The sequence below is a fragment of the Peromyscus maniculatus genome, chromosome 18 (genome assembly GCF_049852395.1).
Source record: "Peromyscus maniculatus bairdii isolate BWxNUB_F1_BW_parent chromosome 18, HU_Pman_BW_mat_3.1, whole genome shotgun sequence".
In the NCBI taxonomy this organism is placed as follows: domain Eukaryota; kingdom Metazoa; phylum Chordata; class Mammalia; order Rodentia; family Cricetidae; genus Peromyscus; species Peromyscus maniculatus.
The window spans coordinates 1,211,208-1,227,393 of NC_134869.1; the positions used below are offsets into that span (position 1 = coordinate 1,211,208).

The 16,186-nt window shown below is 48.7% G+C and overlaps 2 protein-coding genes across 4 annotated transcripts in view; one reads left to right on the forward strand and one right to left on the reverse strand.

Annotated features, from left to right (window-relative positions):
- The window catches only part of Timp3 (TIMP metallopeptidase inhibitor 3), a 48,347-nt gene extending 37,529 nt beyond the window's left edge, over window positions 1-10,818 (reverse strand). The window contains exon 1 of the mRNA XM_006986950.4: window positions 10,374-10,818. Within this exon, the coding sequence (XP_006987012.1) occupies window positions 10,374-10,494 (121 nt within the window). The 5' untranslated portion in view covers window positions 10,495-10,818. The remainder of the gene's footprint in view (window positions 1-10,373) is intronic.
- Syn3 (synapsin III) overlaps window positions 1-16,186 on the forward strand; it is a 445,154-nt gene that overhangs the window by 199,316 nt on the left and 229,652 nt on the right. The gene's annotated exons all lie outside the window — the stretch shown is intronic.

The following is a 16,186-nucleotide window of genomic DNA, read 5'->3' on the forward strand; positions in this document are numbered from 1 at the left end:
TTTCAGGGAAGCACGTGATTGGCTGAGCCATCCCCCCCCCCCCGCCCCTTTGTTGTGTTTCCCAAGTTGATGACTGCTGTTTAACACAGCAGCTGTTTCTCATTGAGCTGGCCAGTGCCCAACGTAGCAAAAACTGATATTCTCTATCTTTCCTCCGCCAACCCTGAGCTGAGGACACTAGAAAGGCTGGCTGCTGTTATTTTCAAACATCTTCATTCATTCCCAGAGTCCTTACCATATGCACATGCCTTCACTATGTGCATACGAACCTCAGGCGTGGGCTAGTGAGTAAGACCCAGTTCCCATGTAAGGCAGGCAATAAGACTGTGTCATAGTCATGGGGGTTGGTATTTACCAAGCCCTTACTACAGGCTAAGCAGTGAGCCAAGACTGTTATTTCCATTATCTTAGTGAATTCTCCTCCAGCCCTAAGAAGCTAAAGGTCTTCTTATACACTTAGAGTTACAGAGTGCATAAGTAAGGGTGAGATTGGCTGGCTTGCCTAAGACATGCAACCAGCAAGCAGTGCAGTCAAGATTGGAGGCAGCCATCTAACACCAGAACCAGCTCGGAAACCAGGAAGGAGGTGGTATCAAGTATGGAAGCAGTGTCTGTGAGGAGATCACTGTGCTTCAAAAAGCCACTGGCCATCTTCACTTGGAGATCTGAGAAGCCAAAGGATACCCAAGAAGTCACTGGACTCAAAGTCACAAAAACCTATAACCTATATAGCTGAATCTGTGCATGTAGGCACGTGTGTGCACGTGTGACGCACCGAGGCAAAGAGGAGGTGCTCAAAGCTATCACATATGTATTTGGGGACAAACATGGGAAAACAAGAGGCTGGGGAACCTTATATGTTTGGCTGACATGAGCAATAGGCTCATGTATTTGATATACAAATACCCTCCTTTTCTGGCTAGTCCCTGTAGGCATCAGAGCTTGTGACCTGAGCTAAATTACAGATGAAGAACCCCAAGCTGGACGATAATGGGTCAGCAAGGGACCGGCCCACCACAGGCATAGGCTTTCCCCCATCATGTATCCTGAAGTGTTCTCCAGGCAGCTTGCTGGGTGTTAGGATTCTCAGAGATCTCAGTCGTTTGGGTGACTGACTGTCATCATTAGAGTGGAAAGTAGAGTGGGATGGCTCAGTGGTCACATGTTTGACCTGGGACTTCCAGACTCTCTCTAGTGGACTAAGTAGGATTATATGAGATAATACTACTTTTAATTAAAGGTCTACATCTAAGCTGGTCTTCCAGTGGGAAAAGTCTTTTCTGCAGCTGAGAAGGCTTCTTACCATGCCCTCCAGCAGTCAGTGACGGAGCTGAAGTGACCTTGATTCTGAATTCTAGCCTTAAGCTAAGTCTTCTACAAAGCTGCTGTCAGCTAAATCAGCTGTGTTCCAACAGGAAGTCTGGTGGTCTCATAGATCATTGAGCTCATTAGAAGTATTCAGGCAGAGTCGTTACCACATTCACACCCACAGAGATCCTGCTCTGTTCTTAACAGATCCTATTTCTAATAATGTTCCCTTCCTTCTAAGACTGTCATTGGTGGTACTAGGTGTTCAGTCCTGAACTCTGCTAGACAGGCCTCTCCAAGGGAAACTCACCCAGAATACTGACACATCATAGGCAGTAACACCGGTGTGCAAAAGAGTAGACACACAGTCAGCACTTCACCTTTCCAGGTAAGAGATCAGTGCCTGGGGAGGGTCACATCATCAAGGTAATTTCAGAGTCAGGTGATAAACCTGAGGTAGACCTCAGATCTCCTGAGTGGAGACCAGTGCTCTCTCCACTTCAACACATGGGAGGAGGCATTGCCTCTCTAGACCCAAGTAGAGCAGAGACAGGAAGTACTGACTTGTCATCCAAATTTAGTATCACATTTCCAGGACCTTCCCTGTGGCTACCCTATTATCTCCTACTTCCTTCTACCCATCAGAAGGAAATGGACTTAGGAGTCTAAATGGACAAGGACAGCCCCTGATCCTTGAAGAACATTGGATTGGACTTGGCCTTCAGAAGGCATGGGATCTACTCCCAATACATCTGCTCTACTGTGAAGCTACCCTACCACACTGACTCTCAATACTGACAGCCATCAAATGGGAACAGTGGGTGACCTTCCCACAACCCTGCTTTCCGAATCCTTTTAAGAATGGAAACTTCAAAAGTCATGGGACCAGTGTAGGGAGTTTGTTATCTGTGTCCCATCAGAGGCCATTAGGGAAGTAGAGAACAGTGAACTGGGATAGGGGAGAGAGATCAACTATGATTTTGAAAGTCAGCTATGTGACAATGAAAATATCCCATCACCCCTCAGAGTCCCACTTTCCTCAGTAAAAAGACAACGAGAACTCTGGTATATATACATAACAGACAAACAGGACCCCTCACCCCACACACAGTCTTTACTATACAGTAGATTCTGTGCTAAACATTTGCCATGAGTTATTTCATGGGATCACCAACCCCAGTTCTCCCCAATTTCATAGATGAGGTTACTGGGCCAAAGAACTTTCCGAGGCAGAGCTCACAAGAATCAGTATGTCTCCAGAATGAAAAGGTCATGGGTCTACCCTCAGTGATGTGGTCTAGGTCAGAAGGTAGTCCTCTTGAAAGATGAAACCATACCTGCATAGTCTTCTGCACTAGCCACTTCCCATGTCCTACTCTGGGTCTCACAGGGACTAATTCAAATTCGACAGAATTCTCTGTAGGTGGCCAGGTTGCCAGGCTTCTACTCCTGGGGGGACCAAAGCTGGGCAGAGGGTGGAGTGAGGAGACTAACATCCCCGTAATATTGAAGATCTGTGCTACTAGAGGATTGCTCTCCTCAGAACTTCCCTCTCTACCCCTGCCCTGCAGCCCTACACCTTCACCCCCTCCATCACTCCAGGGTGTTTTCCACTAGATGAACTTGACCTTGGCTCATGAAGCCAAACCATTTTGTTCTCCTTCCATCCCTTCTTCTGCAGGTGGGACAGATCTGGTGACACCGGAAGTCGCTAGTGTCCCAGATGTGAATGACACAGCTAGGTCATAAGAAATAGGTGACATTACATCAGACCTGCAAGTTGGGCAGTGCTATATAGTGCAGAATATTCCTTTTGTGGCAGCCAGGCTGTCTCAACCCTATGGAAGGCCTCTCCAGGTCCCCTCTGTGACTCCAGACACATTTATTAAGCAAATGAACAAAAAGACCCCTTAGTCCCATCACAGTTTGGAGACATCTTTTGGCCTCCTGCCATGTGCTATTTAGTGAGACCCTTTAAAGGCTTACTCTGTTGTGCTATTGGCGTTGCTCGCAAACAAGCTGCTAGACCCCATGGGACACATCATCAGGAGGAATGTCAGAGAGGTGACAAGGGCAGTGACTTACTAAGAGGTCCATAAGCTCTTTTAACACTTCGTAGGCCAACCCAAAATCCCAGGCTCAGGAGAACCCAAGCATCCTGACTTTGTGCTGCAATTAATTACCATATCAGCTAAGATGTCCAACTCATAACTGCTAGCATTGTGGCAATTTTCTGTTTTAACCTGTTTATTTAAAGGAATGAAGCTGTGATAACTCTCCAGAAACAGAACCTATGGAAGGAAAAGTAGATTTTAAATCAGTTTCGATATGGAGAAGGATGAAGATAATGGAGGCAGAGGATACAGTGCTGAGTTAGGAATCAGGACTTTTTGTGGGGCTTGGTTCCATTGGGAGTCCCAAATAACTAATGCTAAAATAAAATTCAGGACAGCAGGAAAGGCAGGGGCCCAAGAGGCTGGTGAAGGAACTGCCCTGAGCATCCCAACAGTGTGAGTCAGAGACCAATGTGCCAAAGTTGCAAAAGAGGGAGAACCTTCCCAGTTCCAGAGAACTGTGGTCCTCAGTATATAGGAGAAGAGGCCCTAAGTCTACAGGAAAGAATGATTCTGAACATAGGCTTTTGAGGATGTAGTTTCAGGCTGGACTGTGATGGTGTGATTGTAGATAGGTAGTGTTACTCTTCAGGCTGAAGCTACTGAGTGGGTACTGGGAAGGAAAGCTCCCACTTTACAAATAACTGATATGCAGGGAAGGAGCTCAGCCAAGTGTTGTGGAAAAGCAATTGCAACCCCAATGAAAGGGCTGAGTAGGAGGATACTGTAGTGTTATTTCCACCAGATGATGGGGCTAGACTGATCACACAAACAGAGCAAAACAGGTGTCTCCCTTTCTGGGTAATGCACAGCAGGAATGTGGTTCTAGCTTTGGAATGATGCCCTCTGGGCATGCCTCATACAATTTCAGAGGAATTGGCTCTTAGTGGAAATGGTGCTGTGCTCCTGCAGCTGGTTTGAACTCTAGGTGAGGTAGAATGGTTCTTCTGCACCCATACCATGGTGGAAAAATGGGACTGAGTGAGATCCAGGAAATGATAAGTTCATGAGGATGTATGACAGAAATGAACAGCATGGGTCAAGAGCCAGGCAGAAAACAGGATCTTTGAGAGCAGGAAGGGTCAGAGAAGAGGTGGGTGGGACCTATCATTGGTCCTTATAAAAGCCATTTTATTGTACTTCATCCCATGAACCCACTGAAGAATTTCAATCAGGACAGTGGAATTCTTTCTAAAAAGGTCTCATGATGTCAAGACCCCAGGGTCTTTCTCTGCCAGCCACTCTGCCTTGGCCTCCGCTGTTTACTTCCATCCTTGAGGCCATCTTATCACTCCCATCCAGGCACTATCCAGATACAATCATGAGTGTAGGAGGGGGCAAAGGGATCCGTCTTCTGGCTGCCTCCCTGGGCCCAGTCAGGGAGACAAAACCCTAGGCCTGGGTTTCACACATACACTTTTGAACCCGAGTTTATGCAAAAACCAAAGAGCAACCAAGTTTGGATAATGAAAAGCACACCACTTATTACAAAAGCAAAGCCCTACATCCATCTCTACCTGAAGTAGTCCAGAAGGGCAAGCCAAGTGCTGTGCCTGTCCTACCACTTAAGGCCTGCTCTTGATATAAAAATGATCCCATAAACTTGCCCTAAGTGGCCTTAATTTTGTTCCCTTTCAAGAAGATAAAAAGGCTGCCCAAAAGCAGGAATTCCTCAGAATACCAAGAAAATCTCCAAACTTGTTTTCCATTTGAGAGAAGCCTGAATGTATCACCGTGCACAGCTCTGTGATAGTGCCTTCATGCCCACCCCTCATCCCTCCATCCCTCCAGCTGCACATCTAGAAAGTACAAAGTCAACATGCAGCTCTGGAGGGTGGACTGCAGCGAAGATTAAAACACACAGTGCCCTTACTTCCAGCCAACACTTCCAAATGTATGTTTGCCGTAGAGAAATATCCATGCACAGAGCAGAAGACAATATAGTGACTACTTGTTCCCACAGCCTTCCAAGGATGAAAAGTTGTTAGAAGCATGGATATCCATAAAGAAGGGATGTCTAAATAAATGAAAGAGGCTCTATAGGGATATTATATTGTCATAGTAATATCATCACTTACAGTAGTATACATATTATAGAGTATAGTTGGATATACCTTAGAGGTGGGCTACATGGGTTTAAATACTAGGTTCTGTTACTTACCAGATATAGCATTGAACACGTTACCTAATGTTTCTGGGCTTCAGTTTCTTCAGTGAAGATGACAATAGTACATCTGTTTCTTAGGACTGCTGAGAGACTTGAATGAACTAATGCATATTAATTAGCCTAGCACACAGTAACCACTCTATTTTAAAACTCGGCATTGGGCTTTAAAAAAATGTAATCCTATGGAATACTAGAGAGAGAAGAATCAAGTAACCTATACATATATTAGTTGGTAAAACTCTCTGGTGCACATGATTGAATAAAAACAATACTAAAGGCATTCCAGGATTTAGTCTTCTAACTCTTCAAGCTTTTAATGGAGGAAAACTTCTGTAAATTTTCTACAGGTGATGTCAGGATGTATATAGATAATAGAAGGGCAGAGCATTGATGGAGGCAGTGACCCAAAAGAACTGATTTTGATATAGGTGGATGGATGAAAAAATGTTAGATAGATAGATAGATAGATAGATAGATAGATAGATAGATAGATAGACAGACAGAAAACAGACAGATAAGAGGTATGTAGGTGGATAGAAATGAGTGGATAAATGACATGCACACAAAGAGAGAGAGGTGAACATAAAATACACCCATCATTATAACTGTAAAGCATGAATTAAAAAGGTCTGCAAAGGTACAAATTACTTGTATCTTTTCATAATGAGGAGGGCAAAGGCTAAAGGGATCCACTAAATCCCTAAACACAAAGGCAACAAGACCCTGGGGGAGGGTTTGGGCCCCTCTGTGCTCTTCCCAAAGCCCTTCTGCCACCCCGCATGGCCTTTAGAGAGAGACCACCCAGGAGCTGAATGGGACAGAGGTGGGAGAAAGGGGCCTTCGTGTCTGCAGGCTGAAGTGGTAAAAGACAAAAGTGGCTAGAATTGTGTTGTTCTGTTTTTCATTAATGAACCTGTTGGAATGTGCCATTCAGCAGCTGAGCTCAATGGTTCTGCTGTCCCAGCAGAACCACAGCCACTTCCCAGCCATGTTCTAGGCTTGTCTGTCCGGGGACTGGGGAAGGGACAGGCTAGTCAGAGGGTACCTGCTGCATCCGCCAGGAACCCACTCTGCAGACTCAGTCCTCATTCACACGCCTCCCCTGGGAGTCCCTAACTGACTCCCACGAGCATCCTGGAAGTTTGGCTTCTATCAGCCTCGCTGTTCGCTGGCCTCAGTGGCACACATCAGTCACTTTTTCAACTTGGCCTAATGATTTTGAGAATCTTTTCTGGTTCTAACAGCCAAAGAACACAGGGAATCTCCTTGATTTCTTTTCTCTGGTGTTCTGTTATAAAACTATAATCAATTCTTCCTTGGCAAACATGATACTTAATGAAAACCTCTGGCCATTTTAGCTGCCTTCGAAATTTTGAGAAGAACTTTCCTAATCTGGATGAAAACACCATCTGTCCCTTCCCTTTCGATTTTAGGAGCAGATGCCTGCCTTAGGATGTCAAGGGGTCAAGGAGAGTTGTAAAAGGTCATAACTGACTGAATGCATGCCTCACCCCTGCTGGGTGGCCATGCATGAGCATAACCTCGTTCAGCCTCAGTATTTTCCATCTGAGCAATGGATGCAATACCTAACTTACGGTTGCTGAGGAGTAAGCATCTTTGAAGTGCTTGCACCCCAGTACAGGTCTGAAAGCTTCCTTCCCTTTCTTCCTCTGCCCGACAACAGTCCTCCTCTGGCCAGGCTTCCCAAGATACTATTAGCCTTGGTGTATGTGGTATGCACACTCACAGGTACACACACACACACACACACACATATATACCACTAGGTAGTTGGCCCTTCTCCCAAGTCCCATTATTCTGTTTCTTTTTGTCTACTTGTATGTGGGAGTAAGAGGGCATGGATCAGGTTTCTCTAAAAAGTGGCTTCTTTGCTAACACTGCTTCAGATCTGACGCTGAAGGAACCCCTGTCAAAACAACTCAGTGATATCAGGGCTATTCTCCAAGGCTGGCAGCTGCTCCTCCCCAGCCCAGGGGCAGCCCTGACACCCTTCTACCTCCACCAATACCACTGCCTAATTATTCCTTGTGAATGGAGTCAGAGAGAAGGGTTTGGCTTTCTGAAGCAGAATTCTCTCTACTACTCCCATCTCTTCAGAAACCACACCACACACACACACACACACACACACACACACACACACACACACACCACCCCACTCCACTTTTCAGAATGCTCTGAGCATTACCCACCCTTTCCTGAACTAAGGCTGCCAGAGCAAGATCTGCCTAGCTAGGGCTGCCTCCTTCATTCCCAGCACCAGCCCCTGTCCCTTCACAGTCAAGGTTTTGAAGGCGTTTCAGGGGCAATGGCTGGTAGGGAGAGGGCCCCACGTGAGGTGACTGCTGCCAAGTGCCTTTCTATGCCGCACAGTGTATCTGATAAACCCCCATGTAGTTTATTCTTCTAAACACTTTGATAGGGTGCAGGACCTGCAGTTGCCATAGAAACACCTTTTAACTCCTCCTCACCCAGAAGGTTGTGCCAGTCCCCTGGGCTTTGGAGAAGAAAGGGAAAAGAGACACCCGTGGATAAAGGGACAGGAGAGGGAAAGCCATTGTGGGGTGGTGATGGGGGCTTACGGAGGGCTAAGCTAGGCATGCTATGCCCTTCCCTGGCAACATGGCATCTGGCCAGGATGAGAATCCATGCAGGAAGGTTCTAGAAGAGAAAGGTGGCAGGCTGGCTTGAGTATACTTAGGGGGCTCCGGTGTCCAGAGGACAGTCGGGAGCCATCTACTGGAGGCAGTGGTGTCTGCCTGCTGCCAGGCAGCAGGTCAACAAGCCGGCAGGCAGGCCCACACCCACACCTCCCATTTTTAAAAGCATTATCTCATCCCTTGTGCAGTGCACCAAACTAAAGACTGAGTGAGTCTGGATCCCTGCCAGAGCAAAGGTTTTTCTTTCTTTCTCGTTCTCTCTTTTTTCATCTTGCTACTACAGTGTTCTGCGTTTGGCATATTTCTTGGTAACTTAACTTTTCTCTGGGAAGTGTATTAAGAGGAAGAAGCCGTTTCTTGAATAAATCCAGAGAAATTACAAGAAACTTCATCAGCCCCCAACTACAGTTGGGCCCTTATGGAAGCAATGGGCTGATTCCAGGAAAGCCGGCTGGGAACAGGATCTACTGGTTCACATTGCCACTTTCCCATGAACTTCAGGGTAGAAACCTCTGGGCAATAGGCTCCTGGGATAGAGGTGAGATCCCTCTCTCCCCTAGACATACTACAAAGCCAAACTAAGCACACCCAGCCCACTGGGAAGCAGAAAAGAAGACCCGGGTTCCACCTGCTAGCTCCCAGGCCAGGAGCATGCTCCAGGCTGAGCAAAACCAGAACTAACTAGCTGGGAATGTCACAGGCTGGCGAGAGGTGAGAAAGGCGAGAGGAATCTGGGTGGGAGCACCCAGGAAAGCGAGAAAACCTTCCCAGGCCCCCAGCAATCCAAAAGGATGCTTCCCAGCAATCCAAGGACAGGGAAGGGTGTGTGCCTGCAGGTCCCAGGAAACCTCCAACAGGGTGACTACAGGTCACACAAACACCCTGGGCTGCCAAGTCCACTGACCTGGCCACCAGATCCACCTCCCAGATTTCCCCCTAGGCTGGCCTGAACCACCAGCAGTGACTCCCCAACCTCAGTTGCCTCCCCTACCAGCCCGCCACCCCTCCCCCTCCTCACCACAACACACTTGCAGAGTGGAATCCCTCACCTAAGACCCAGTGGAAAATTTCCTTCTCCTTTATGACCATACTTAAAACACACATGCTCCATTCTTCACCTCTGAATCGACACAGGCCAAGGGCAGTTTCTGTCCCACCCCTGCCCTCACGGCAGGGGCATTGGACCGGGTGCTGTAGGAGCTGGAGAAAAGAGAGATTTTCCAGCTTCCACTCCACCTGGGGCCCCTCCAAACACAAGTGTCCCCAGCACTCTTCCGGCCCTCTGGACAGTGGGCTCTGCTTCTTATTAAGTCTCTCTAATCATCCAACAGTCTCTTTGAGACCATCGTCACAAGTGATGAGGCCCTTGGCATCTTTGTTCTTTTGATGATAAATCTGCTTTCCCCATTGCTCACTCTCCCTCCGCACATACATCCAAGACAGAAAAAAATAATAGTAACAATAACCTTCCTGTGAATTTTCACAGCTATGTGGTAAGTGATCCCCTACAGTCACCTCAAGCCAGCTATCAACACTCAGGTGCAGGTCTCCCAGGGCGGGGGGGGGGGGGGGGGTCAACCCTACAGTTTTCTCTTATGTGTTTTTTTTTTCCACCACCACCACCACCACCACCACCACCACCACCACCCTTTCCAGCCACCCAAACTTGGCAGGCAAGAAGCTCCATTAGCGCTTGCTGGGAGAGCCTGCCGCTAGGCTGGGTTGGATCTCAAAGAAAAGAATTAAGTTCAAGGGCGCGGGAGATAAGCAATCTCTGAAAGCTACGAGTTTTCTCTAGCAACTCCGCCCGCACAAGCTGGCAACTTCTCTTAAAGAGTACTCTCGAGGTCCCAGCGCTTCAGTTGGCGGTCCAACTTTTCAGAACCTTCTCCCACCCTCCTCTTCCAGCTCTTTTCCCTTCAAGAGTCAATGGGGAAATTTTCTAGACGTCAAGCAGGGACCACGCTCACTCCTGCCTGCCAGAGACCTTTAGGACACTGAGTTCCCTCTGCAAGGTAACTCCCGACACGGAGTCCCCGCCCAGGGAAACTGGGTCTCCTTGCTACAGCGTGCAGCTTGCTTGGGGCCTCCCAGAGTGCTTACCGATGTCAGAGTTGCAGAAGGCATCCTGGGGATGGCTAGGCGAACATGTGCACGCCTCTGCGCCCCACTGCCCAAGGCTCCAGCAGCCCAGGAGCACGACAAGCCCAAGCCAGGGAGTCATAGTAGCTGCTGCGGTCCGCTGCGGGGACTGCTGCTCTTCTCTTGAAAGTTGCCGAGTGCTGGCGCGGATACTGCAATCCGAGCTCACTCGCCAGGTCTGTCCGTGCACGCTGGGCAACTTTGAGCTCCAGGAAAGTGCCCTCCAAGTAGCCCGGCGGGACGGGTTGGGACGCTGCGAAGTGGCCTTGGGTAGCTGGAGCACGCGTCCACAGAGCCAGCGAGTGGCCTCCGGGAGAAGGATCGGCAATCAGAGCGGAGAAGCGGGCGAAGAAGCTCTCTGGCGCTGGCTGCTGCCCGCTGCCCACTGTGCGCAGAGTCCAGGGCTGCAGAGTGATATAGGGGCTCAAAGGGAACCCAGCCCCTCGAGAGCTCGGGGGCCGCCCCCTCCGACCAATGGCAGCGCCGCATTACCTCATCGGCCCTCCAAAAGGGGGCGGGGCCGGGGGGCGCGGGGCGACAGGGCGGGGCCGGCCCCGACTGTTCAGATCCTTATAGGGAATAATGCGGTTGTGGGCACTCGAGTGGGTGGGCTGGGCGCGTCCCCGGCCAGTGTGCGCTGCAGCGGCGCCCCACGACCCCATTGCCCTACGCCCACCGGCACTCCGAACGCCTTCGACCCAAACAAGTCTTCACTCCCAGCCACCCAGCCAGGCAGCACAATCCCTTCCAAGGGACCCAGGTAGCCCGAGCCCTGGAGTCCTTGATCCTGCCTCCTGGAAAAAGTCTAGAAGGAAGCCTAGAAGAAAATTTTACCTTCCTACCTTCCTTAGAGAGAGCAGGGAGTAAGAGGAAACACCTGGGTAGATGACATTATCTCAGCCTCTAACACACACACACACACACACACACACACACACACACACACACACACACCCTCTGCCTTTTGGGACTGGCTATGGTAGTTGTCAGTGGCAGTTAATGGAGCTGTGGAATCATTCACCAAACACTGTTCTGGACACCAAGCAAAGCCCTTGCAACCAGGGCGATTGTGCTAGTGCTACAAGGAAACCAGAAGGATGTAGACCTAGGTAAGAATGACTAGGAGGGCGTTGCTGCCTATGGGACACTAAAAGAAGAGTTTTCAGAGGTGACATCAGGCAAGGAGAAGAGCTAGTCGAAAGGCCTGGGTCTTCTTTAAGGACAGAATATAGACAGAACAATCAGGGAGTAGGGATGGCCGATCTCACTGGTGGCAGACAGCAGTCTTTCCTTCAGCAGGGAACTTTGAGGTAAAGCGATCCAAAAGAGGAACAAAACCAGATCCTGGAGAAAACTAGCCAGGATCCTGGAGAAAAGTATCTCGGATGCCTAACTAACAGAAGATATTGGTAACGTTATTACCACCTCATTTTAAGTAGCCTCTTGATTGTGACATGTACGTGTGTGGGACACACACTATTGTTGTTCTGTCTTTTTGAGACACAGTCTCACTGTGTAGCCCAGGCTGACCTTAAACCCCAAATCCTCCTGCCGTGGCTCCCCACTGCGAGTTGAGGATATACAGCACCACTCCTGGCCTATGCCACATGTTTCTGAAAGCAGGATTCCATACTTTGTTCCTTCTGGTTAGGAAAAGCAAGTACAGGTGTCCCGTGTACCTTCCAGCTGAGGGGGCGCTCCTGTCACACTCTCTCACGGACTGTTCTTATCAAGAGACAGATGCCCCTGGACTTCGCAGTCCCATCTAACTGGCAATGGTGGTCTTACAGCAATCCCTCTCCTGCCTTATGCTCTATCCAGTGTTGAAAAAAAAATGTGTGTTTTAGCTACAGAAATGCTGAAAACTTGGAACCAAAAAAAAAGGAAAATGTAAAGGAACCCCTTGGCTTATCCCTGAGAAGAGACTCTTTGCAGAAGCAGAGAGTATTGTGATAATTGTATTGCCCTTGTTAGGTTGTTTTGTGTCTTTTATTGGTGTTGCTGCTGCTGTTATTTTGAGACAGGGTCTTATTATGTAGCCCAGGCTGGCCTTGAACTCTCAATCCTCCTGCCTCAACCTCTCAAACGCTTCCAAGAACATTTTGTAAACTCCCTCCAAGCATTCTAACTATAGAGAAGAGAACCCAGCTCCCATATCTTTCTTCTTATCCCTACTCAGCTCTGAAGCCCCTCCCCTCCTTCATTCTGTTCCATGGTGCCATGGCCCCTCATGCTTTTCTAGCCCCATCTCCCGGAATATGGTTATATTATTTCCCTTCCTGACACTAGGAGGCCTGAGCTATTTGGCCACAATGCTGTTTTAGCCCTCAGAAGGTCCCAAGAGACTTGAGTGTGGATATAGCCAGTAACCACTTGAGGCCTGAGCCTTGGACACCGTGGGGGCCGCTCTAAGGAACTGGGTTGAATGAGGACATACTTGGTGGGATTTGAGAGGTTCGTTGAACCTTGCGCTGTGCCAGTCATGTGGAAGGCTTTAGAAGAGCTTGTAGACAAATCCACTTGGGATAAACATCTTACAGCCTAGAGGCCCTCTCTTCTCCGCTTTCCTACTACAAGACCGTTTTGTCCAAAGTGCCATTTGTTTTTTCTCCAAGGGAGAGCCTCTTCTGGAACGTAAGACAAGTGCCAAGCAGCCACTTTCTGCTACATGTCACAGAGCGGATTCCTCAGAGAGGCCATCTGAAGTGTGTCTTGTTCCTGCAGCTACTTCCTTCTCATAGTGTGGGTGTCCTCGGATTATTTTCCTTCCTGAAAGGTGCTAATTGGGGTTTATTTCCTCTCGATTCTTCTACTTTGGCTCGCCTCGAATCTGGGGGCTTCAGAGAACACAAAGAGCATTCTGGTCAGGAGTCTTCTCTTCTGCCTGGACTGATAGGCTCTTCTCTGTCTACTTCTGCAAGGTCAGCTTAGTCGTGACCCTGGGAACGAGACAGAGGGTGCCCTGGAGTCCTCGTGTGGGTCTTGCAGCAGGCAGACCTCTTAGCCATCAATCGGGACATTAGGTTGTCAACCAGACTAATAATATGTGAGGATTGCTTTTTTTTTTATCTTTTTAGTGAGCAAGATTGAGTGGACTTGGAGCTTGGGTAAGAGTGGAGAGAATAGCTCTCCTGCTTTCTTCTAATAGCCAAGAACAATGGCAGGGGTGAGCTGAAGAGGCGTCAACCAAGCCCTGGCTTGCCCTCAGACCTACCAGGCTCACTTGGTCCCTCGGTTGGAACTTTTCTAGGGAAGGTGAGGGCATGTCCACTTCCTGTGCATCAAATTTCAGAGGGTAGATCCTGTAGGAGGTATTTGCTTAGACATCTAAAGAAGATACAGAGTTGCTCAGAGACTGTTCATCTTCAAATAAGGTTTGGATGGAAGAACTTACCCAGCATCCCACAGTCAGCTAGAGGCAGAGCCAAGTTCATGTTGTGGACATGGATTCCTTGGCTTCTGTCTGCATCACATCCACAGGGCTAAGTCTTTCAGGCAAGGCATGTGATAGATGTATTTCCATGCCCCAAAGTTGGCTCACAGATTGCTACCTACACTCCTGAGGAGTTCTTGACTACACTAATAGACCCTTCTGAGCTGGCCAGCATTATGCAGTGCTATGCAATTAAAAGGGTTACTGCCTATGTTTGAATTTCCCTTTCTAATTTGTTACATGGTACCTTTGGAAACCTTTTGCCTGCTGAATAGTCACACTCCCAATTCAGTGGACAGGTCACTTCTCTTGTTCTGATACCAATTTCCATGTTTATTAGATTAAAAAAATTAAACTTTATGATTCCCAGCAAGATAAAAAACAAAAAAGTCTACGATTCCCTGGGAAATTCTCAAAGACAAGGCAAATAGCTGGGAAGGAAGATAGATCTCGCCATGTGGGCAGGTTTGACATCACACAAACGTGCCCAAGACTGAGGCCAATCCACCACATTCTCAGTCTCTTCTTGCTCTCCCATCCTACTCTGTCTTCCAAGACACAGGGCTTAAATCAAAGAATGCCACTGGAGACTTGATGATAACGGAGCAGGGGAAACTTGGGCTCTTGTTTCTGGTGGAGCCTCTTATAGATACCAATCCATCTTTCTGTTTGTCTTTTGGATTGGAAGCATTAAAGGGTCGCGAACAAAATTTACTGGACTCTCAAGCCCTCCCAGTCTCAGCTTATACGTTACCTCCTTAGTATAGCTTCTTTATTCCCTTCTACAGGATTCCCCACAACGCTTTGTTGTGTTCTTTTTCACACGTAGCTGGCTCTAATATGGTTGCTCATCCGCCTGTTTCCCTTCCTCAAGTATAAGCCCCTTAAGGATAGAGCATTGGCAACAGGGTTCAGTTCAGTTATGGCTGCGTGGATCCAAAGGTCGGTACTAGTCCTGCTGCCCAGTGTTGGACTTGAAAGGTGACCGCTCCTCAGCGGGGCTCATCGAGCCTATCCCTCTGGCTAATGCTAGGGGGTGCTGTAAGCCAGAAAACACCAGTTCTCGGAGCCTTCAGCCTGCTAGTCTCATTGAGAAGCCTGGAGAGGGACAGATCCACACCGGGCAGTGGGGTGCCGGGTTCCTTGAGTGGGTGAAGCGAACTCTTCCGGTCTGATTGCCACAAAGCTCTCAGTCAACATCTCATCTGGATCCACAGCTGCCCGAGCTGTTCCACCCCTGGGCTGGGGCTTCCTTGGGAAGCGACACACTTGTGAATCACTGATTTGGGGACCCTGGGAAGGTCTGGGAACGCAGCAGAGGTTGCCACAGTTCCCCTCTACCAAGTGGCGCTCTGGAAGTTCAACCCGGAGAAGGTGCTGACAAGCCTAGGTCAGGACCACTGCCACATAGGGAAGTTCCTCAGCTTCCCCCTTCCCCTAGACCCTAACCACAATGCCTTTCCCCAAACCCACACTCCATGTGAAAGTCATTATATTCAAAATAGCCTTTTCCAAGCAACAGACAGCCTGGTCCACCCATCAGCAGGAGCCCTAGCCAGACCCTCAGCAGAGCTGCTACCCAACACGGGGCAATTAGGAGCCTAAGAAGGTGGGTGCTTCAGGTTTACGCCGTGCCTGGTACCAGCAGGGAGTAAACACCTTTCCCAGCTTCCATCTGGAACCAATTTCATGGCAGTAAAATTACAGGGCGCTTCTCACCCCAGCCCCCTCACCCCTACCCCTGCCAGGGAAGAAGACCCCTGGCCGTGTTCACGTGAATGCTGAGGTCTTCGAATTTCTTTCCATAGACAGCTATTCCCAGGAATGTTAAGCCAGAAAACACATGTGTGTGGTACAGACATTTTGTGTCCTGTTTTCTGGGGTGGTGGGAAATGGGAAGTAGAGTTAAATATTCCAATTCTTGGTTTTCTTTTAATGACTGTATGTCCAGGCAGTCAGTTATTTCTGCAAAGGATAATGTGAGGTGGTGGAGAGCCTCCCCGCAAGCCTGGTTTAATGTGTTCCTTATGCCTTTGGGGTTCCTGCACTTTGCTTCCAACAATGAGGAGTTAGCTCCTCTGTGGCTTCCCTGAAGGTATGGGGCTCAGTCCCACACAGGGTGTGTCAGCCAGCCATCACTGCTGGGGCTCAGGGAAAGAGTGGGATGGGCATGTGGTCAGGTTCCTACCACACTGGGCTGGAGATCGTGCTTCTGTAAAGGTACTGTGAGCTCGCCTTGGCGGAACCTGACGCAACTGGAATTGGCTTGTCTTATGGTGAAGATTCCGAAGGGTGTGTGACACCGTGAGTCACATCCTTCTTGATACCTGACTCTGAAGCC